Source organism: Grammomys surdaster, unplaced genomic scaffold, assembly GCF_004785775.1.
Source record: "Grammomys surdaster isolate TR1022 unplaced genomic scaffold, NIH_TR_1.0 125581, whole genome shotgun sequence".
Taxonomy (NCBI): Eukaryota; Metazoa; Chordata; class Mammalia; order Rodentia; family Muridae; genus Grammomys; species Grammomys surdaster.
Window position 1 is genome coordinate 1 of NW_021620427.1, and position 25458 is coordinate 25458.

A 25458-nucleotide genomic window follows, 5' to 3' on the forward strand; every position below is an offset into this window, starting at 1 on the left:
TTACTTTGAATGAGAATGTGTAAGGTGAATATAAAGTCATAGAATGACATTGTTCATTGTGAGGTGATCAAGTAAAACTAGAAAACAAGCAGAGAGCCTCAAAACAAGGCAAAATACTGTAGAGGAACTGATCAGAACACTCCAGAACTTAGTAACCATGCAAATGAGACAAGGAAGATTTCACTTGATAGTTGTTTGATCTACTCTATGTTTTTCTCACTGAAAGAAACTCCGTGTTTCATTGAGTGCTTTAATGACTATAAATGAGAACACTACAGACTCATGATTTACTACCTTAACTATCTGTGTAGCACTGAAAACAACACATCCTCTTAAAAACTAAAGCATCTATCAAGTATATCATGAAAAGTTTTTCACAATTAGATAGTATCACTAGAACCAGAAACAGTTAAGGCAACTTGCTTTTCTTAGAATTTGAAATGTCTCAGATCTGTAAAAACTTATGTCTTAAAGCCTTAAATCTTGCTACAAAATGCACTTTTTTATTAATTTGTTTTAAAAATGTCTTTTCATTAAATAAAATACTACCTAAATTAATGGTAGAAAGAGTTTAAATGTTGACTATTTATGGAAATATCCAGCTTTAACTTTGATGGATACGACTAAGTTAGTACTACCAGTTTCCTGTAATATGTACAGTACAGCGGTGATAAAGGAAACTTAGTCATGCCTTACAAATTATCACGCTGTATATCAAGAATCAGAAATCAAGGGAATAACCATGAAAGTGTATAAAGTAGACTAAGTATTCTATGAAAGCTGTTTTTCTAATCATTTGCAAGCTTCTTTGCAAGACTCAGTATGCTTCAAATTCATGGATGTAACTTTGCAAATCAATGGAATTTTCACACAATTTATATTTATGCTAATATGATTGTATCATAAATCATAATTGAAACATCTTACATTGCTTGTCTACATGATCTCAAATCATGAAAATCATTTGTTATATTTCAGACAAACTTCTTTAACCATTGTATATTTTACATGTTTTTGGTGTGCAGGGAGACCCACTACATTAACTGAGATGATGGGGAAGGCAGACATATGGCTCATTCGAACCTTCTGGGACTTACAATTTCCTCACCCTTACTTGCCTAATTTTGAATTTGTTGGAGGATTCCATTGCAAACCAGCCAAACCACTGCCTAAGGTAACCCTCTATTGTTTCCCTTGATAAACAGTTTTTCCTTTTTCATGGAAACAATTCTTTATAAGATGCTTGGTTTTTTCCAGATGTTTGGTTTCCTGAGAGACATAAAAGTGGATTAGAACTCTCTGACAACTGACATATATAATATTTCCTTACATCTCTGTGTCTCATTACTGTTAAACAAAGTGTCAAATCACTTTAGAATGTGGTCAGTGATTTAAGGATGTTTAGGTAACTCATAAAAAATAATTTATATTCTCTTCAAGAACATGTAATAAATGCCAGAGATGTGTTGAACAGCTAAAAAAACAAAGAATCAATTTCTTCATTAAAGAGAAGTTACATTTTATTTGAAAATATTATACTGATGATGAACTATTGTATAACATGTAATAAATGTTATGTGTTATATGATTAGAGATAGATAGATAAGTTAAAAAAATATCCAACAAAGATCAGAGGTAATGTCCTCAAATCCTTGTGTTTTATCACTGCCTGGCCAGTGTACAGGTTTAGATTAGCAGATGAAGTAAGAGAGAGGAAAACAGACAAATGCCAGGAACTCCAGATGTAAATAAACAGGTTATAATATGGCATACAGGTAGTGTTAGACAGCTTCAAGTGTGTGTGTTACACACACTGTTCCCTTTTACATTTTCCACTTCCTTGTAATATTTCTACATTTACATTTTGCAGGTATTTTGGTTTTGTCTTTATAGTTTCCACATATAAAAAAGAAAACAACACATATTTCAGTGTCTAGCTTATTGCTTAACATCATGTCCTCTAAACAATACCTGTTTGTCTGAGATTATACAATAATAATATTTTTACTGTCTGGGTAAAACATTATTATATATTGTTGTATATTTACCAATACCTTGTCACATCAATCAGTTGAAGAATATTTAAGCTAATTCTATATTAGGGTCATTGTAAATAGTGATGTAGTAAACATTATTATGTGGATTTTTTTTCCTTGCAATTATTTCCCTCAGATATTATCAAAGGGTGCCATAGGTTAACTGTATATATCATACTAATGTTACTTATATGAAGAAAAGTATTTATGTTTTTATATTGATATCATTTGACATTTCCAACAAGGATAAATGCATAAGTATTCAATTTCCATAATATCTGTATGAGCATTTATCTATTATTTAAATTGTTGTGATATTCATTATTCCTGGATTATGATGGAATATTGGACACATTGAATTAAATTTTTCTGATAGCTAAAATTACTGAAATATTTTACAGATGATTGGAGGCTACTTCCATCTGAGAGAACAACTAGTTTGGATTATTTGTTTAAACTGACTGAATTCTTTTTTCTTTTGATGTTAGAGAGGTTTTTTCCCTGAAATCTTCTTTTCTTTTCTTTTTTTATTGGATATTGTATTTATTTGCAGTTCAGATGTTATCCTCATTCCTCATAGTCCCCTCAAAGAATGCCCCTATGCCATCCCCCCTCCTTTTTGCTTTCATGCCATTTTAATTACATGCAAGTATTAAGGTCAGTTCTAGATTGAGGAACTAACAATACAATAGATGCAAATAGTCAAGGAACAAACAAGACAATGAACACAAAGAGTCAAAGAATAAGCAAGAAACTAGACAAAGTTCTGTGATGACTTCCTTGATCACTATTTCTAAGGGCTTATTAAGATGACCAAAATATCCGAGCCTACTTCCCTGTTCTAGCCCAAAGTCATTTTCATGTCTGAACTTACTTCTTTGTTCTAGCCTCTTGTCAGATTCCTGCCTGAAGCCCATTTCCTTTTCCTTGGTCCATGTCAGATTCTTGCCAAGCAACCCCAAAAGCTCTCCTCCTCTCCCCCCCCCCTTTTTTTTTGTTCATAAACAAGGCTGAGCCTGTCTTAGGTGGTTCTGACAAGAATGCCTTGTGTACCCTTTGTGGAATGTGCATTATCAAAGCAATGGACTTCTGCCTTAGGTTGATAAGGCCTTCCAAATGAAGACTGTTATTTCCAATATTGTATTGATTTCTAGACCAGTCCATGATTGAATCCGAATAACTGGTCACATTTAAGAAAAATACAAGAGTCGTTATCACTTCTCTTTTTTATTCTCTGTCCCACAAGGTCTAAAAACTTGAGACAAGGCATCTTGTCACATCTGGGGTATAGGTAAGCAAAGGTGGGTCGGGAACATACGTCCAATGCAGCTTCCAGTCACCATTGTCAGGGCACTCAGCAAGCTCAGAGGTCACCATCATTCTTTGTCCCAGCATCAGCATGTCTCACCAATCATTCTGGCAGTCACCATGCTCCTTCTGCTTGCTGCAGAAAAAAAAAAACACAAACACATCCTCTCTCATATAGTTATTACCTGATAGGTATCATGCCTTATGCCAGTAAGTGGGTCTTTTCCTCTCACCTAGGCATAAGTATGCCTAGTTGTAGGGTACCATAGACACTCAGCAGATTCCTTGGTATCCAATTTTTTTAAAAAAAATTAAAATAAAAAGAACATGATTTAAATAAATTTGTGGTGTACAGGGATATACCCCCTTTTTTTATTTTATGACAATATTATTTTAAAGGTCCATGGGCCTCTTCCACAGTCCCTTTTCTTTGAGGATTATGAAGAATCCCAGTAACATGAGTAATATTAAATTGTTGACAAAAAGTCTCGAATGCTCTACTGCAATATTCAATTCTATTATCTGGGTTTTTTTTTCTTTTTTTTTGTTGGATAATTTATTGCTCTACATTTGAAATGTTATCCTCTTTTCCAATCCCCCCAAAAAAAATCCTTATCCCATTCCCCTCTTCCTGCTTTTATGAGGGTGTGCCTCCACCCATATACCCATTCAGGTCTCTTGCCCTCAAATTCCCCTCACTTGGGGCATCCACCTTTCTTGGGACCAAGAATCTTCTCTTCCACTGATGCCTGACAAGGTAATCCTCCACTACATATATAGCTGGAGCCATGAGTCCCTCCAGGTGTGTTCCCAGGCTAGCTGTTTAGACACTAGGAGCTGTGGTTAGTTGATAATGTCACTCTCCCCATGGGGTCACAAGCCCCTTCAACTCCTTCACTCTTCTCTCTAACTCCTCCATTGGGGACCCCGTGATCAGTTCAGTGGTTAGCTTCCAGCATCCACCTCTGTATATGTAAGGCTCTGGCAGAGCTAGAGAGGTTTTTTGTAATTAACACACTCTCTGAACAATTTAAAAATATTTACTAAATCTTTAGACAATCTCTTCAATTTGATACATTTCTTTCTTCTTTATAAGCTTTTACTATAAGGTACTCCTCTTTTTCAATTCCTAATTTATTCCCAGGGCTACTGGGATTATTCAATACATTACTAGTTTTTTTTTCTATTTTGTTTTTCCCAATGTCATAGAGTTTTCTTTTCTTTTTTCTCTCCTTTTCTTTTCTTTTTTTGTTTGTTTTTTTTTTGGCAGTAGAAACATCTTTACTTTCATTTAAAATGTACTACAGATAATTTCTCTCTTTTGAATGTGAGAATAAAAAAATCCCAAATGCTGCCTACCTCCTGGTCCCCCTCTTAGACTGCCTATTTCATCTCTCATCAGCCTCTCCCACTCCCTCTCTTCCTTTCTCTTTTCCATTCTCTCTTTCACTGCTACTCCCTCTCATTTCCCTCAAAGAAATCACAAAAAAAAAAAAAACCCAAAGGAATAGACTTAAAAGCAATGAACCCAAAAATTCGCAAGCAAACAAAAGGAGAGGAAAAAAAACACGAAAGATAAAAAGCATGGCATTTATTTTTGGTTGGCTAAATACTCCTGAGCTTGGGACCTGCTCTGGTGTATGAGTGATTTACCCAGTCACTCTCTATTAGGGAGAACTGATTTAACCCTTTGTTATCAGATACCAATTGCAAGTAGCTTCTTAGTTAGAAGTGGAATTCCATGACCATTTTCTACTCTCAGTGCTGGACTTCATCTGACTTAATGTGTGACTGTTTTAGACATGTTACTACAATCTCTGTGAGTTTATAAGTTCATAAGTGTTATTGTACCTGGTAGACACTGGGATGTCATCTATCCCCTCTGGCTCTTAAAATCTTTCTCCCTCCTTCTCAAGTTGTTCTTAAAATACCTCCTAATAATCCTCTACATTGCAGTGACCTCTCTACTAACAATAAAGTTTTTTTTCCTCTAACTTTTTAAGTTTAGTCAATTGTACTAAGAGTATAAATGCACTCTCCATGAACCCTGAAGATTGAGGCACTGGATACACTCACTGGTCTTCCTAAAATAATTCCCATAATTTCATGATTTCCTCTGGTAATGTTCATCTCAGTCCTTTAAACAATGCTACCCATGCAGCTATATATTTGTGATGTCACAACTGTCTTTGTAGGAAATGGAAGAATTTGTTCAGAGCTCTGGAGAACATGGTGTGGTGGTATTTTCTCTGGGATCAATGGTTAAAAACATGACAGAGGAAAAGGCCAATGTAGTTGCTTCTGCTCTTGCTCAGATTCCACAGAAGGTAAGAGAAAGTGTCCACTAGATGGAAAATGTATTATATAAGAGTGTTGAACACTGACAGGATTACAGTAGGGAAAATTCCTGTGAAAAGTAACTGGGCGTTTTTTATGCATCTCAAACACCATATTTTAAAAAATTATGAATTGCATAGGATAGAATATTAGTCTCTTTCTGATTCCATTATGACCTGAAAGATTACATGTAGATCCAGCAGGATTGTACATCTCTGACATGTTGGTGCTTAGAGATCTGTGGTAGGTCTTTTTCATCATATTTACAACCAGTTTAGACTTCACGTTCATTCCAAAGCTTTTCTGGGCTATTCCATGGTTCAATGTCTCAAAAGAAGGGAGAGGAAAAGATAAGTAAAAGAAAGAAAGGATGGAAGAAAGGAGAAACAGGAGGAGGAAATACAATAATGGGAAACACTATGCTTGGGCTGGAGCGATGCCTTAGTGATGCATTAAGAGCACAGGCTGCTCTTCCAGAGGAACTGGGCTTGATTGCTAGGATTTACAGAATAGTTCACAAGTGTCCCCAACTCAATTGCCAGGGAATCTAGTGAGCTCTTCAAACTCCCAGTAATAACACTCACAGTGCAGAGAATTACATGCAGGCAAAACATCCACACACAGAAAATGAAAGAAAGAGGAAAAATATGTTCTTCCTAATTACTGATGTACAAAAATATGAGAGAATAGATTTTAAAAAAAAAGTTCCTACCCTCAACTAAGACCAGGATTATGAAATTATGAGCTCATCAGGAGGAATTCTGTTTCTAGTACATCAAGTGAGCTTGTTTTTCTGGATGGTGAAAGAGATTGGAATTTAAGAAGGAGTCGTGTGTAAACAAGGATAACATAGGAAGAATCTAGCAGCTGCCACTCCATAAATTGTATTATTGATTGACTTTCAAACAGTAGCAGTGTTTGGATGTTTGTAAGATAGATTCACTCTATTACATGATACCAATTTCTCCTATTATGGAGTTTATTTATTTTGCTAACCTCAAAGCATGAAAAAAGTCTCGCAGTTCACATTCCAATTTGTGACAATGCTTTTTACTTTAAGCTCTTGATACTAAACAGGAAATGTATTCAGAACAAGAGAAAGCATGTTTTCATTATTCCTGATGAAATTTTTTAATGGACAGTCTTTAATCAATTTTATCTGAAAAAAAGGAAATTTTATTCTTGGTCATAAATTATTTTTAGAAATAGTAAATTATACCATATGATATATTATAAGTCAAAATAAACTCAATTATAATGAAGAGCCTAAAGAACATGAAAATATAGGTAAAATAGTGTGTTTGTGACTTAAAATGATGTAATATTGAGAATATATATGATATGTTCATATATCATATATATTGCATTATGCATGAAATATACATAATAATAAACTATTATTAATTGACCATGGTTCTTCCAATAATAATTATATTAACTGTCTAAAAATTTTGTGTGTACACAAATTTGTCACTAATTAACACACATATAAAATTAGTATAGTTAAATGTCATACTCAAGTTATTAAAAAGCCATGTACAAAAAAATGTATTATTTATTTCAACCTTTAATATCTCATACTATTTTAGAATTCCCCTCTCTTAAATTTCATTCTCCATCATCTGGATAATGTTCAACTGAGTAATCTCAATTAACCAGAATCAAAATATTCCAAAGCATTGAGATTTCTGTAATTAAGTAAGGTATTGTCTGTGTGTAACAGGTTCTGTGGAGATTTGATGGTAAGAAACCAGACTCCTTAGGATCCAACACTCGGCTGTACAAATGGATTCCCCAGAATGACCTTGTTGGTAAGGCAAATGTCACTACAGGTTTGTGGCTATAATAATATACTTACTTGAGAACAGCCCCCTTCTGAGCCTACATATTTCCCCTCTCTTTATTATTATGATCAAAAATTATGTAAAACTTCTTCTCACCGTAGGTCATCCAAAAACCAAAGCTTTTATAGTTCATGGTGGGACCAACAGTATCTATGAGGCAATCTATCATGGCGTTCCTATTGTTGGTATTCCCTTGTTTGGGGATCAACCAGATAATATTAACCACATGGTAGCCAAGGGAGCAGCTGTTAGAGTGGACTTCAACACACTGTCAGCTACAGACCTTCTCACTGCCTTGCGGACTGTCATTAATGACCCTTCGTGAGTCTGTTTTCTTGTTTGCTTGCTTGCTTGCTAGTTTATTTGTTTGAAGTTGGTTTTTTTTTTAATATAGACATCTTCTTTCTTTTTTTTACAACAAAGTCTTACTATGAAACCACAGGAACAGCCATGAACTCATATGACTCTGCCTGCTCCAGCATCCTGAGTGTTGAGATTGAAAATATGTGCACTTATATACATGTGAATAACTATTCCTTTAAAAATATTGATATTCACATCATCATCAGATTGGTTTTTATCTTATTTGAAAAAGAATGATTTTGAAAACATTTGTTATTTCACACATCTGAAATTTGTGCTTATTAATGATAAAGTTACTCTAAATTTATATTTCAATCAATGAGACATGGTAAGTCTGAACCTATTCTATATACATAGATAATATCACAAATATATATTTATAGGTAACAAGGAAACTACTTCTAAATATAATAGAATAATACATAATAAAGTAATCATGAATCTTAATCTTAATGAAAGGGTAAATATTTACCCATGTTTTCTGAAGTTATAAAAATTTTGGTAAAACTTTATTTTACTTCTATAATGATATGCAATATTGCATAAATAGTACTAAAGGTGAGAGACCATTTTAAATTCTTACCATACCTGGAGAACACTGTCATTAGTTTCAAGGTTTGCCAGTATAAAAATGTACATAATCAGAAGATCCAGAGGCAAAATAACAGGAAAAAGTGCTGCTAGTTCTTACACACACAGTCTCTTAGTCCAGGAACAAAATTACATTGCTTTTATTCTGGTGAGAATACTGGTGAAACTTTTGAGCAAGGAAGAATCATAACTCATCAAGTGTTTTCAAAACAGGAGACAAGTTATAAAAAGAAATTAGGAAACAGGCAGAAGAGAATAGGAGAAACAGAAACTAGAGAGGTGATGTCCAACGTGACATATGACCCTATACAGATTAAGAGAATTCTGTGTCTACTTCCCTTCTTGGTCTTAAATCATGTGTTACATGTTGCAGATACACAAATACACACAAAAGATTAGTGTTCCTTACTAATTTTCTCTTACCAATAAATATTGCTCACCTATCAAATTCAAATTAAAAATAAATGTCTTATGAGGAATAGAGCAAAACCAAGCCAACATAAGTAACTGAGAAACTGGTGTACACTGTTAAGCTCATTAGTTGAAGGTGTATGCAGGCCATTAAGTACTTCCAAACCAGTGTCAGCTACACACCAACTTCAGAAAAAAACTGTGCTAAACAAATGTGTTTCATTGACCTCCCTGTCACTCAACTCTCCTCTCTGACACCTTATAAAACACAGCACTTGTGTGGCAAGTCTATGTGATTTATTTTGAGTTCCTTGTAGGACTTAATCCCAACTAAACAAATGTTAGGTAAGTCGGCAAATTAGCATCTCTTTCATTTTACTCATATATCTTGTCACTTCAGCTATAAAGAGAATGCCATGAGATTATCCAGAATCCAACGTGACCAGCCAATGAAGCCCCTGGACCGAGCTATCTTCTGGATCGAGTATGTCATGCGCAACAAAGGAGCCAAGCACCTTCGCCCAGCTCTGCATGACCTTAGCTGGTTCCAGTACCACTCTCTGGATGTGATTGGGTTCCTATTGGTCTGTGTGGTAGCTGTGGTATTCATCATCACAAAATGTTGCCTCTTTTGTTGCCATAAGACTGCTAATATGGGAAAGAAGAAAAAAGACTAGTTTCATGAAGGCTGAAGCAGAGATTCCTGAGAGATGAGCCTCTGCCAGCTGCTTCCAGTGAGAACCTGTTGTCAGTTCAGGAGTCTTCCCTCTGAAACAAGACAGTGTTGGGATTTCACTGAAGATGGCTCTCATAGATTCACTCAATGTTGAAGACATGCAAGATTTTATGCCAGATATACACTCGGTGTTCTAAAGGCTAAATTATGTGTTCAGTTTAGAATGTTTGGATGTAACTGAGGAGCTTTGCCTAACACAATCACTGAGGATACTATGGTTCACAAAATTTGCATGAGCATAAAGCCTTTGCAAAACACCTCTAAATATCAATTACCTTTACAAATGCCAGGCAGGCCTGCTATGACTTCATTTAGTAGTTTCTTTTTCTTTCTTTCTTGTTTTTCTTTCTTTCACTGCTCAGAAATAATAATGTTCAAAATGCCAAACTTTTGAAATAGACACGTTTGCTTCTCTCTGATGGGAGTCATTGTTTCTGGTTATTTTACAATCCTTAGACCTCACCCAACTCCAACTTTATATGCCAGTTGTATCAATCATTGCTCTAATATAGCCAACATATTTCATTTCTATTGAGACTGGTAAAAATTCTGGGTTTCCAGACATCAGGGATAACCAGCCAATTGCAGTGATGTCATAGCATTGTGAGAGGTTGGAACACTCATTTGCTCCTTCACTGATAGCTTATACCCCACTATATTAAGTTTCTCCTGGACAGATATCATGCTTTAGTCATCTTTTCTTCATACTTCAAAACAACACAGCATAATCTTCCACCCAATCACACAAGCCTTATATTGAATCTTACTAGCAAATCTACTTATCCTAGTGTCAATTGGAGGTCAACATGTAGAACACCTATTTGTTATCATTGGACAACTTGCCTCCACTAGCTACCCCTTCATTATGCTAATCCTAACCATTCTCAGGAATCATTAAAGACAAATCACTAAAATGAAGTTTATACCCTGATAGTTTAAATATTACTTTGGTCTTGTAAACCAAAAATGAGGAAATTATCCTCTCAAGGCATCAAGAAGAAACAACAAATTCCTACCATCAACACCCAATGTTGCTATTCTACTTCAATTACTTCCTGAAACAGTTTGTAAAATTATATAGTACAATAGAACATTTATGTATATCATACATTAAATTATTTCCCCTAGCATATAAGCAAGTAAATTAAATTAATGAAATAGGATATTAATTCAATATCAACCCTAAAATCTCATTAAAACATGTCTATTAAGAACTAACCTTTTAATTAATGTTTTGAGGACATACCTGTGTTATTAAACATACACCATTAAGTCATGAACTCTTCTTATCCACATGACTATCCCCTTCAACATTTGGTCTATATCTCTACCATCCTCCATGAAACCCAGCAACACAAACACCAATTCCCCTCTTCTGGTTACCAGACCATTAAACTTGGAGGTAGCTAAACTAAAACTTTATCAGACATCTGGTTCTTATTTCAGGGCCATCAACTGTATTATCACCCATATAGTCCCCTTAGGACATCTCGATGGTAATGGGTCTAATCAGCCCATGCCCACTATAACTGTGGTGCCATGCATTCGGTATTTTTTATCTTTTAGGATGCTGTGACTGAGCATAGCGATCAAGGCATGAAGAGCAACTTATCATGTTAGTCAAGTGTAATACACCTAACAAATCACCAAAAACTGTATTTTAATTGTTGTAGGACATTCAATCTTACTGTACTCAAATTTCACTTACCAACCCCCCTTCCTCTTTCCCAACTTTGATACCAAAACCCAAAAAACATCAAAGACATTAAAACTTAAATTTCATATGAATATATTCTATTCTAGTAGTTCACAAAGTATGACTTATATTTTAGCATTAATTAAAATTTTATAAAAATTAAACTTCACCTAGCTAAATCTTACTTAATCATATTCTTCATAATAAAGTCATATTATCAAGTTAATGCAGCTTAACAGTAAAGCAAAGCACTGAAAATGCTTAGATGGATAGTTAATGCCATAAACACAAAGGTTTGGTCCTGGCCTTATAATTAATTGCAAATACTCATAAACTGGTATTAAATCCCTCAAACATTTACTCAGAATTTAAGGAAAGGGTATCAAACCCATTAAAATACCTTAAAACACCTTGCCTAGACACACCCCCATGGCACTCAGCAGTGATAAATATTAAGCAATAAACGAAAGTTTGACTAAGCTATACATATCAGAGTTGGTAAATTTCGTGCCAGCCACTGCAGTCATACAATTAACCCAAACTGATTATTTTTGGCATAAAGCATGATGATTATAAATTAGACAAATAGAATTAAAATTCTACATACATGTAAAAATTCATTGTTAGGACCTAAACTCACCAATGAAAGTAATTCTAATCATTTTATACTACAGGATAGCTAAGATCAAAACTGGGATTAGACATTCCACTATGCTTAGCCCTAAACTTAAATAATTAAATAACAAAAATATTTGCCAGAGAACTCCTAGCTACAGCTTACAACTCAAAGGACTTGGCGGTCCTTTATATCCATCTAGAGGAGCCTGATCTGTAATCAATAAACCCCGCTCTACCTCACCATCTCTTGCTAATTCAACCTATATACCACCATCTTCAGCAAATCCTAAAAAGATACTAAAGTAAGCACAGGAGCAAACATAAAAATGTCAGAACAAAGTGGGGCCAATGAGATGGAAACAAATGGTCTAAGTATTCTTTTAAAAGAATATCAACAAAACCCTTTATCAAACTAAAGGATAAAGGAGGATTTAGTAGTAAATTAAGTATAGAATAATTGAATTGGACAATGAAGTACACACACACCACCCATCACCCTCCTCAAATTACATAGCTTGAACATGAAAATGGACCCTCAGACAGAAATCTAGATTTTAGGCTAGAACAAGGAAATAGGCTTCAGACAGGAAAAGGACTTTGGGCTAGTACAGGGAAGTTGGCTCAGATGTTTTGGTCAATCGAAACAGTAATCATAGGAGTGTTCACTGAATTTTGTTTATGGCCTTGCTTGTTCTTTGCCTACTTGTGTTTATTGTCTTGCTTGTTCCTTGACTATTTGCATATACTGTATTGCTAATCCCTAAACCTAGAACTGACCTGAGTAATTGCATATAATTACAATTCTATAAAAGCAAAAAGGAGAATGGAGGGTGGGATAGAGGTTTTAGGGAAGGAAAATGTAGAAAGGGGAGTGGCATCTGAAATATAAATAAATAAAATATTAAATAAATAAATAAATAAATAAATAAATAATAAACAAATGGAACTCGGCAAACCCAAACTCCACCAGTGTACCAAAAGCATCACTTCTAACATAGCAATTACTAGAGTCATTGCCTGCCCAGTAACTAAAGTTAAACTGCCAAGGTATCCTAGTCATTCAAAGGTAGTTAAATCACTTGTTCCTTAGTTAGGGACTAGTATGAATGGCTAGACATGGGATAAACTGTCTCTTATTTTTAATCAGTGAAATTGACCTTCCAGTGAAGAGCCTAGAATGATATAATAAGACAAAAAGACCCTATAGAGCTTAAATTAATTAGCTTAATCATTATTAATTAACTTAATGGATTAAAAATAAAAATATAAGCGTAAAAGTTTCTGTTAAAGTGACCTCCAAGAACAAAAAAATCTTCTAAATGATTTTAGCATAGACTAACAAGTCAAAGCAACCTATTAAATCTTAATGACACAAAACTTTTTTGATCAAATGACAATGTTACCCTAGAGATAACAGTGAACTCGTATTTAAGAGTTTAAATCAACAAGTAGGGTTTACAACCTCGATGTTGGATCAAGACATCCCAGTGGTGCAGAAGCTATTAATGGTTGGTTTATTCAACAATTAAATTCCTACATGATCTGAGTTAGGACATGACTAATCCAGGTCAGTTTCTATTTGTAATTTCTCCCAGTACAAAATGACAAAAGAAATAGAGTCACATTACCAAAAGCACTCTTAACTTAATTTATGAGTAAAATATTTGTATAATACATATGTACAACACTGAAACCTAGATGAGATTATTAGGATGACAGAGCCAGGAAATTGAATAACACTAAAAACCTTGCTCCCAGAGGTTCAAATCCTCTTCCTAATAGTGTTTTTTATTAATATTCTAGTACTCCTAATCCCTATCCTAATTGCTATAGATTTTTAAAAATTAATAGAATGAAAAATGCTAGGGTATATGCAATTATGAAAAGGTCTTCACTCCATATGGCAATGCAATACTTAGGGAATGGATTTTAGTGAATCCATGAATCTAGCTCTATAGTGTACACTTTGAATTGCTCATGGGTAGGATAAAATTCTAAATATAGAATCAGATCTATCCTAATCTGATATCTGAGCTAATTCAGACATAACTTGATAGTGCAATTCTAGAAATTTGAGGAATGATTCTACGCAATTTCTGTATTCTGATGATATGTTTTTATTAACAAACATATCCATCTATGCTGTCTCCTGACCCTGAGTTGGCAGGATCACAAGATGTAGCTAACCTTTGCAACAGCAAAATAAGAGGAGAACTGAACCTGGCCAAGAGTTCTGTAGATTTGGAAGCAAATTATCCCAAAAACCAGGCACAGGACCTAGCTATAAAGGCAACACTGGCCAGACAAAAACTTTGCAAAGAAGGGTCAACAGATTACTTTCTCAAAGGGAATAACTTAAGTTACAACAGGAGCAGGCTCTGGCTTCTGCCAAAACTTGGATCAAAACAATCCTGAGCTGAAAAGTTCAGCTTAAAGTTCGCTTTAGAGGAGATCAAATGTGTTCCTGCGGATGGACTCCTTCCAAAGTTCACTTTACACGCCCCTCTTTCTACCTTAATGAGTGCTTTATTCTATCCTCTACTTATAGATATTTTAAAGGCATATTGCCCCATTATATTCCATACTGTGGTTTTTATTCTAAAGAAATGCCTTCATAAGAGATCCTTTTCAAACCCCAATGAAGAATTACATTTTAGTCTCTATTTTTAAATCTTATTTCTGTCCTCATATCATGTACTGTGTCTATACTACATACATGCTTAGTACCAAGAATATGGCATAGGATCTCCTGGAACTGGAGTTACAGATGTCTATGAATCTTGGGAATCTGGCTGGGTCCTCTGGAATCATAGCCAGTGCTCTTGACTGTTGAGTGTTGAGACAACACTCCAGCCTCAGGGTTTCAAATGAACCTTGTTTATTTGTTGATCTCTTTCTTTTCTTTCATTTATACATCTTTGTGTTTGTTTACTTATATAGTTGAAACAGAATCCCACTAGGGATATGGCTGTCCTCAAACTCTGTATGTAGGCAAGGTTAGCTTTGAACTCTTAGAGATCTATTACATCTGACCCCTGAGTGCTAGTATCAAAGATGTGTGTCATCTTGCCTGGCAAACTTAAACTTCTTTTTAAAATTATTTTAGGATAAAAAAATAGTAATGAAATAAACAAATGAATAAAACAGTAGCCAAGCATAGTGATACATACCATTAATCTCAGCACTCTAGAGACAGGATCTCTGAGTTCCACACTAGTATTGCCTAAGGAGCAAGTTCCAGCATAGCCAAGAATATTTGGAGAAGCCCAGTCTCAAAAACAATAAAATAAAAATAAAGTAAAATAAATAGTTTTGTCATGTGTTTATATTTACATATTTATATACACATACATAAATTAGGGATATATATATGTATATGTATATGTATATGTATATGTATATGTATATGTATATGTATATGTATATGTATATGTATATGTATATGTATATGTATATGTATATGTATATGTATATGTATATGTATATGTATATGTGTGTATGTATACACACACATGCACACATATACATGTACAAGTATATACACATACACATATACATGTACATGAGTGTTTTACATATAATATGTCTCTGCAACACTTGCATCTCTCATGACCATGAGGCCACAACTAGAGTGACCATGTATGTGTTGGGAACGGAATCCATGTCCTTTGGAAGAGCAGTCAGTGATCTTAACCACTGAGTCATCTCTTCAGCACTTAGTTAAAAATATTGTGATAGATAACATGTTTTGATTATATTTAACCCTTCAGCCAACTCCTCTACGATCTATCTCTTCTCCCTAGTGACCCAAAACTGTACTCTTTTTTTTTACCATTAAGATTGTTCAATGTGTACTGCCCATATGTTTTAAATATGTGGCCTTGCTGTAGAGTATGATAGAGTTATTACAGGTAATATTCTTTTTTAAATATCTGACTCTCCTTCTCCAAAACAGGATCAATTGCTAATAGCGCCCCAGATATGACTGGAACTCCATGGTCATCTGTCTTCTCAATGCTGAGATTTTCTCTGTCTTGAGCTTGTATATGGATTTTACATATTGTCACAAATCCTGTGAGTCTATATGTACAGATGATGCTGTAGTGAATATTTAATCTCAATCAGGGGTTTTTACCCTGACTTTGATCATTCAGTTGCCAGATAAAATATAAGCAACATTCATGTTTAAAATAAGCCTTAATCAGCTCTAAAGATGAGTAGATACCTACCATCTAAGCTATTAGCATCTATTTCCCTATCTATAACCCTGAGTTATATCTCACCATGTTCCATCTGGGTGTTCTTAACTTCAGTCAGCAAGCCGTCCTGGCCATGTTTTCATGAATGACCTACCACATAGTGTCTGCTCTTCTCTCCATCTTCTCTCTTCCTTCAAGCCTTTGGTTTTTTTTTCAAAAAAAAAATCCAACTAACTCACTTATAGCCCACTATAGATTTGAGGCATATTTATTCCCCAATCAGGAATAGCTTGGAGTGCAAGGATACATGATCACTCATGTCTACATGCTGATTCTCTCATTCCTGGTGGCAATCAGAACATGGGAGCCATTATTGATCATTATAACACATAGCAACAGACCAAACCTCAGCAGAAGACCTGTGGCATATGATAGACAAAGCTTTCTTGTAATTATCCAACACCTCTTGCTTTTACAAGCTTTCTATAGCAATGACCTGAGTCGTGGAAGGATAGTATGTGATATAAATGTCCCTTTTATGGCTTATAGTGTTTTCTTATACTCTTCACCTTGGACATTTTTGGGTGGGTCATATGTCAATATGGGTCGTATGTCAAAAACTATCCACTGCAAAGTGTTCTCTGATGAGAGTTGAGAGATACTTTAATGTTTGAGTGTAAGTCATTAGGAGTCCATTTCATACAATGTTCACTTATTAGAAAATAGCAAGAGGTTCACACCTACATTATATACAGATCTGGCACAGATTCATGACCCAATATTGGTATCAGACATGAGCTTCTCTTTGGAATCAAAACAAAGAAAGGATATGGGTTAGGATAGGAAAAAACATTATCTAGAGAGGGGTTTGGGTAGGGAAAATATAATCAGAACACATTGCATTAAAAATCAGCTTTCAAAGAGCTGAAGGGATTTGCAGTCCCATGGGGGTAGCAACAGTGTCAATCTGCCAGACTCCCTCCCCAAGCTCCCAGAAACCAGACCACCAACCAAAGAGTGAACCATGGCTCCAGCGGTATATGTGGCAGAGGATAGTCTTGTTGGATGTCAGTGGGAAGAGCAGCCCTTGGGCCTGAGAGTGTTTGATGCCCCAGTGTAGGGGAATAACAGAGCGGGAAGACAGGAGTGGGTGTGTGGGTTTGGGAGCAGCCTCATAGAAGCAGGGGAGGGGAATAAGACTGGGGATTTCCAAAGAGGGGATTTGGAAAGAAGAAAACAATGGAAATGTAGATAAAGAAAGTATCCAATTAAAAAAAAATCTCCTTTCAAAGAAGCAAGCCAAAAAAGAGGAAAAAAATGTCAATTTTTAAAATGAGGCTTATATCATAGTATCCTGTTCATCTGTAATCTTGGCCAAATATGATCGTATACTTGGAAATTGGGCCTATTCAGGATGATTTATTTGACAATCCAAAACAAAAAATGAAAAAGTGTTTTTAATTCACCAATTGTATTTGTCATCTTAGAGACTTACTGCTAAATAAATTCACCCTTTCTAGTTCTCTCTAAAATCTGGCTGGTTGGTTCAACTCTGCTGTTCTGGCTCAAACCCCTCTCCAATCTGACTGATACAATCTGACCTCTCTGGGCTTCTCACTGAATTGCTCTGCTTATCCTGAGACTCACTTGGTAACTTGTTGTAACAGTTTGTCTCCTTTTTATTCTTTAGTTTCAGCTGCCTCTTTTGACCAGCACTAAACTGAAGGAACTCAATCCCTTGGCACTCCATTCACTATACTGATTCCCAATTTACTGACTGTATCTCCCTCCTTTGCCTTTATTATTTCATTAGATATTTTCTTTATTTACATTTCAAATGTTATCCCCTGTCATGGTTTCCCCTCCTGAATACCCCTCTTCCATCCTCCCTTCCCTTGTTTCTATGAGGGTGTTCCCACACACACCCAACCACTTCCACCTCTCTGCCCTGGCATTCTACTACACTGGGGCATTGAACCTCACAGGACCAAGGACTTCTCCTTCTGTTGGTGCCCAACAAGGCCACCTTCTGCTACATATATGCCAGGAGCCTGCCCCGGTTTGATAGAAGGAGAAGGTGATTTTCTTTCTTCTCCTCAGTGGTTCTTCTTGAGGCAGCCGAGGGGGATGGGAAGAGCATCAGCAGGGGTAAGACCTAAGGTTAGGTTATTATAGCTGGCCTGCCCAATGGTATCCTCGGTCTGGAAACTGCTCTTTCTGGCACTTAACACCTCAGCCCAGGGACAGCAGAGAATTAGGCACATAGTCTTGTACTCTCTCTGCAGGCACTGTTAGGCTCGAACTTAGGTCTGTTAGTTTGAAGTCATAAAAAGAAAAAACACTTGAAAAAGTTATCATAGTTTATTACTAAGTGTAAAAAGATTCCTATGAAAGCTATCTAAGAGAAAAAGTGGAAAGGTCCTAAGTGGGGAAAGGGAAAAAATTCTAACAAACGAAAAATTCTAAGTGGAGAGATTCTAAGCAGGGAAGAAGGAAGAAAGGAGAGTGAGGAGAGATGATAGAGATAGAGATAGAGATAGAGATAGAGATAGAGATAGAGATAGAGATAGAGACAGAGAGAGAGAGAGAGAGAGAAGCCGCTAACAAATGTCCCTTTGTCTTATACATCATTCAGAGTACATGATCACATGTTACAAGTTCATCAGAAGTTCACACCAAAATCATAAATTGAAACAGAAGTTTACAACAGATAATGTTTACATGTATATCCATTAGGAATAATTATCTGGCTAAATATCCATCACTTGTCTAGCTCCACAGGTTCACTGAAGTTTTAAAACTATAGCTAAGAAATTAGGGAAGTTTTGTATAGATAAACCCAGGCAATATTTTCTCTTCTGTCCTGCACCTATAAAAAAAAATCATGAGGAGTTCCCTTTTAGTGACCTTTGGTTAATTGTTTTACAACCTCTTGGAATGTGCTCTGAGCAGGAGAAAGTCTGGTTACTATTTAGATAACTTGCTTAGGGGCAAGTTATCTGATGATACTTGGGAGACTGGCAGAGTTCTCACTGCAGCCTTGACTATCAGAAATGGACATAATACCAGTCTCACTATAAAAAGAGCTAAATAATCATTGATATAATTTTAGAAATTCTTATAGGATCATCATTTAGACTTAATAAGTCATCTATTTGTCTATATAGCATCATAACAAGACAGTGCATCTTCGTGAGTCTGTAGAGATCTGCTCCAAAGGGGTGTACTATTGCTTAGTGATTGTTACATATGTTTAATAATAATAGGAAAAGTATATTAACAGTAGGAATCTTTCCTAAAATAAGTCTGCCACAGCCTTGCTGGATGGGACACACTTATCGCAGATTATATAATAATCAGAGGCAAGCATTTCAGGATGATCACCTGCTAAATATTAGCTTGTCTCATTATGGCTCCCAACACATATAGAGCTGGAGACAGGGTCCCTCCATGTGTACTGTTTGGTGGGTGGTTTAGTTCCTCGGAGTTTTGGGAGGTCTGTTTGCTTGATATTATTGTTCTTCCTATGGGGTTGCAAACTCCTTCAGCTCCTTCAGTCCATTCTCTAACTTCTCCATTGGAAGAATACACGGGTTCAGTCCAATGGTTGACTATGAGCTTCCATCTCTGTATTAGTGAGGTCCTGGCAGAGCCTCTCAAGAGATAGCTATATCAGGCTCCTGCTAGCATGCAATTCTTGGCATTTACAATAGTGTCTGGGTTTAGTGACTGTATATGGCATGGATCCCCAGGTAGAACAGTCTCTAGATGGCCTTTCCTTCAGTCTCTCCTCCACACTTTGTCTTGATATTTCCTTCCTTGAGTATTTTGTTCCCCCTTTCCAGAAGAATCTAATCATCCACACATTGTTCTTCCTTCATCATGAGCTTCATATGGTCTGTGAATTTTATCTTGGGTATTCCAAGCTTTTAGGCTAATAACACTTATAAATTACTGTATGACATGGGTGTTCTTTTGTGGTTAACTTACCTCACTCAGGATGATAATTTCTCATTCCATCTATTACCCTGGAATTTCATGACGTCATTAGTTTTTTATATAGCAGATTAAAACTCCACTGTATAAATGTACCACATTTTCTATATCCATTACTCTGTTGAAGGACATCTAGGGTCTTTCCAGTTTCTAGCTATTATGAATAAGGCTGCTATGAAGATAGTGGAACATGTGTCCTTGTTGGAGCATCTTTTGAGTATTTACTCTGGAGTGGTATAGCTGAGTCCTTACGTAATACTATATACAATTTTGAAATGAACCACCAGAATGACTTTCAGAGTACATATAACAGTTTGAAATCCCACTAACAATGGAGGAGTGTTCCTCTTTCTTGAAATCCTAGCCAGCATCTGCTGTCAGCTGAGTTTTTGATCTTAGCCATTTGGATTGCTGTGAGGTGGAAACTCAGGGTTGTTTTGATTTGCATTTTCCTGATGCCTAAGGATATTGAACATTTTTTAGGTGCTTCTAAGCCATTCCATTATCCTCAGTTGAGAATTCTCTGTTTAGCTCTGTACTCCGTTTTTTAAGAGGGTTATTTGGTTCTTTGGTGTCTACCTTCTTGAGATCTTTGAATATATTTGATATTAGAGCTCTATTGGATGAAGGATTGGATGAAGGCTGATTCTGGGGAACAGAATCAGCCTTGGGAGGTGTAGAGAGTCATTCAATTCTTTACCCATTTTTTCATGACTATATCACATTTGTCATAAATGCATTAGTGCTGACATTTACCTTTTTAACTGGTCATTTCTCATGTTGCAGTTGTGTCCTGTAGACGGTCATTCTGGGTGATCCATTTGTTCAGGTAAGTGTTGGGTCCCAAAGTATCTGGCTTCTTGCCTTCAAATCTCCACAGAACTTGTTAAGATCAAGCTGACTTTTTATTCCTTTGGGCAAATGTCATGTTACTCATGCTAGAACTTATAAGATACTAAGAAACAATGGCTATAAAAAACAAATTTACAGAATGTCTTTCCACAAACCCAGTCCTACAAAGCATAATAGATGGTAAATGCCAAAGCAAAGAGGGAAATTATATCCTAGAAAAAGCAATAAAGTAAACTTCTTTCAGGAAATCTAAAAGAAGATAGTCACACAAACATAAAAAGAACATCAAAAATAACAGGAAGCAACAACCATTACTCCTTAATATCTCTTAACTTCAATAGACTCAATTCCCCAACAAAAACACACAGCCTAACAGACTGGATACATAAACAAGATCCAGCATTTTGCTACATACAGGAAATGCACCTTAGTGACAAAGACAGACCAATACCTCAGAGTAAAAGGCTGGAAAACAACTTTCCAAGCAAATGGTCCCAAGAAACAAGCTGGAGTAGCCATTCTAATATCGAATAAAATCAACTTTCAACCAAAAGTTATCAAAAAGGATGCAGAAGGACACTTCATGCACATCAAAGAAAAAAGTCTTCAAAGAAGAACTCTCAATTTTGAATTTCTATGCTCCAAATGAAAGGGCACCCACATTCATAAAAGAAACTTTACTAGAGAGCAAAGTACACATTGAGCCTTACACAATAATAGTGGGAGACTTTAGTAAACCACTTGCATCAACAGTCCAATCATGGAACCACAAACTAAACAGAGACACAATAAAACTAACAGAAGTTATGGACCAAATGGATTTAAAAGATATTTGTGGGACTGTATTTGGCCACGCCCCCAAAACCCAGAGACCTAACATAGAGCCCTCGCTAGGTCACAAGGCTAACAGGTCTCTGCCTTAAAATTTACGTGTTACCTGAAGCCCCGCCCGCTTGGAATATGTTTCAGGAGAGCCCTTTACCATTCACCCCCCAACCCCCCCCCCCCCGGTCATTTGTTAATAAATCAACACTTCTCAAATCTCCACATGTCTCGTGAATTCTGGATTCGAGTAAGTCAAAATCTTGTGCGCCCCTGTCCACGCGGGGCAGGAGAGGGACTCAAGCTAGCCATGCAGCTGCCTGCCCCAGCACTCTCTGCACCCTATCGCAAGTCCCAAGATGGCCTTGGAGCCCACACCGACCCGCTTCCTGCATGCCTAGCTCACTGCCGCCCGCCAACCTGTGTCTCTGCCTGCTTCTGCTCGTGCCAGCACGGCCACCTGTGATCCCTAGGCACAAGCAGTATCCGACATCTGGTGACCAATGTGGCGTGAACTCCAAGAATGAAAAAAATCACTTCCAATGGGACAACGTTTAGACTCCTGTTTTCCCAGCGCACACCCTGTGTGCGCTCCCTTACCTCTATTTTGCTATGTGTCCACAGACACTCAAAATAGAGGCCAATTTCGGCGCACTGGCTGTCCAAGCTCAGTCACCCACCCCCATAAACTGCCCTGCTGTGCACTCAACTCCCTGAGATGTCTGAAGCCCAGAGCAGATTCAAGAGTCTTACGCCTACGCCCGCTGAGATCTGACTAGTTCATTCCTATCCAAACACCAAGCTTTCTGCGCCCGCTTCTACGACAATCTCCACCATCCTGAAACATCTGCTCCAGACAAGAAACACAGGCAACTCCACGCCCGCGCGCTTCCAACACACACGGGACACCATCCCCCCCTGGTTAGTTGTGGACAGGTACACAAATCCAGCTCAGAAACTCTCCCTGCTGGCACCTACAAAAACTGTGAGTTACATCTCTGTCCATCCATCTCCACCCCCACTCTCTCTCCTTCTCGCTTTTCTCTAATTCTTAACTACAATCTAACTTCTGCCTAATTCAAAAAAACTAAGCTTCTCTTTCCACTTGTTCTCCACAAAATGGCAGAGACTCCTTAATCGCCATTCTTTACCCCTCCCCAAAAGAAATCTCCCATGCTCTGCCTGCCAAGAGGTTTGCCCCTCCCCCAGGGTTTAACTTTTCGAGATAAAATTCCCCCACTCCCCTGCCATTTGCGGCCGGCTGGTTACAGCCCAGCTGAATCGCCTATAACTACAGGGCTGGCTCCCTGTTTGCCCCCTCCCCCACTTCACCTTCTAAGTCATTTGCGGCCCGCTATAGCCCAGCTGTCTTGCCTGATAGCAGAGGGTCTGAGACTCAATCTGCGCCCTTTCGCCTCTGTTTACCTTACAGTTTCTTTCTCACAACTAAAAATTTCAGGCTGAGCCTAGAGAAACTGCTGCTGCCTGTCCTCTCCCCCTCTGAGAACAGCGAACTGCTGACTCTAGGTGCTAGCCTCTAGGTGTCTTCCCCACCATGGCTGAGCTTTACATAGCCTGTCACTCCTTCTGACTCTGTTATCAAACTTCTATGTTTCTCACTTTAAAATTTAGCCTTTCTTTTCTTTAAAAAAAACAAAGAGAGCAATGCCCTGGCTTCTAACAAGCCCCCTCCCCCACTGATTTTAAACCCTTCATTAATAATTTTCTCCCAAACAGGGTTACCTACAACAACAGTGTTCGTGCTTTTCACCCAAAATTTTTCGCTTTTTGTTTAAATATTTCCTTTTCTCTCTAATACTGGTGATATATGTCCAACACTTTCTTCAACTCTTTAAAAAAAATTTTCTTCTTCAAGGTTTGAAAGTCATCTAAATTTACTTCCACAGGTTAAATCAACATGCTGATCACCACGACATTTCAGCTTTTAATTAACAACTAATTTTCCTTCACAGACAAACTGTCGATGTCTACCCCAGATGTTATTTACACAATGTTTTCTCCTTCAGCCATCCAACTTCCTCAGACACCTTTGGCTTTCCAGGAGCAACTTCATACTTAATATCCAGGATTTCCAGACATCTCCCTGCTGGAGATGCTGCTTCCCTGTGATTATATCCACAGAGCCAGCAGAGACAAGCTGCCTACATCTTGTCAAACTGCAGACTCCAGAGATGAGCTGATGACTAGACAGCGCCATCTCCTGAAATCTGGCAAACTGCCTTCTCCCAGTCATCTCAAGTCTGACTGAATACCCAGAGATACTCGATACCAACTATAGATGAACTCTTGCCAAAGTCACATAGCTGAAGTGACGTGTTAGTGAAGAAATTATAATGTCTATTTAGATTAATCAGATGTCATTACTCTCAAATTGTACAATATGCATTTAATTGATTCAATGACTCCTTGCTTTCCCAACCTCAACCTTCAATTTCCATTACCCTTGGTTTGGTTATGCTACACCCCTGACCTGTGTGATGTTTTCTTTTGACTTCCTCATACAAAATTGTCATCACAGGTGACACCACTCCTAAGAGAGAGAATTGTGAGACAGTGAGCTGTAGAGGCCAGAAAGCCTGGTGATAAGGCCCTAGAAGCCCCTTGTGCTAGTCTCTGAGACTAGCATCACACAGTAGGTGCTTCGGGCCTTCCCAAACATTCTGACTCTCTCAGCTTCAGCTTCCATAATCCCTCCCACGGAAAGACTCACATGAGAGTCACTTGTCACATGACTCCACCTTCAGAGATGCCCCCCTTTTTATGAAAGAATAAAGGGTGGGATATGGGACTGTAATTTGGCCATGCCCCCAAAATCCAGAGACCTAACATAGAGCCCTCGCTAGATCACGAGGCTAACAGGTCTCTGCCTTAAAATTTACGTGTTACCTGAAGCCCCGCCCGCTTCCAATATAAAAATGAACACCTTCCGACATGTTTCAGGAGAGCCCTTTACCATTCACCACCCAAACCCCCCCCGTCATCTGTTAATAAATCAACACGTCTCAAATCTCCACATGTCTCGTGAATTCTGGATTCGAGTAAGTCAAAATCTTGTGTGCCCCTGTCCGTGCAGGGCAAGGGAGGGACTCAAGCTAGCCGTGCAGCCGCCCACCCCGTCACTCTCTGCACTCTATCGCGGGTCTGAGATGGCCTTGCAGCCGGCACCCAGGACATCTCCACCCCCACTTGTTCCCGTGGCCACCCACGCCGACCCGTGTCCTGCATGCCCGGCGTCTCTGCTGCCCACCGACCTGTGTCTCCGCCCGCTTCTGCTCACGCCAGCACGGCCGCCTGTGATCCCTAGGCTCGAGCAGTGTCCGACAGATATTTATAGAGTATTTTATCCTAAAAATAAAGAATATACCTTCTCAGTATCTCATGGTATTTTCCCAAAAATTGATTGTATAATCGGTAACAAAACAGGCCTCAACAAATACAAGAAGATTGAAATAATTCCATGCACCCAGATCACCACAGGTCTTCAATAGCAACAAAAACAACAGAAAGCCCACATATACATGGAAGCTGGACAACAAGTTTCTCGATGATAACTTGGTCAGGGAAGAAATAAAGAAATTAAAGATATTTTTAGAATTTAATGGCAATGAAGGCACAACATACACAAACT

The 25458-nt window shown here is 37.4% G+C and overlaps 1 protein-coding gene and 1 long non-coding RNA gene across 2 annotated transcripts; one reads left to right on the plus strand and one right to left on the minus strand.

Moving 5' to 3' along the window:
- The first annotated feature begins 999 nt into the window (after window positions 1-999).
- On the plus strand, window positions 1000-10045 carry LOC114638385 (UDP-glucuronosyltransferase 2B1-like). Its single transcript, XM_028786815.1, has 5 exons — window positions 1000-1174; window positions 5540-5671; window positions 7405-7492; window positions 7627-7846; window positions 9291-10045. Exons 1-5 carry the CDS (start codon window positions 1049-1051, stop codon window positions 9565-9567), a joined length of 843 nt encoding a protein of 280 aa, XP_028642648.1. The 5' UTR covers window positions 1000-1048; the 3' UTR covers window positions 9568-10045.
- LOC114638386 lies at window positions 3463-22671 on the minus strand. Its single transcript, XR_003713875.1, has 3 exons — window positions 22563-22671; window positions 20892-21046; window positions 3463-3480 (listed from the first exon to the last, which is right to left on the minus strand). It is a non-coding gene; the product is annotated as an uncharacterized LOC114638386 (long non-coding RNA).
- Between the last annotated feature and the right edge of the window lie 2787 nt (window positions 22672-25458).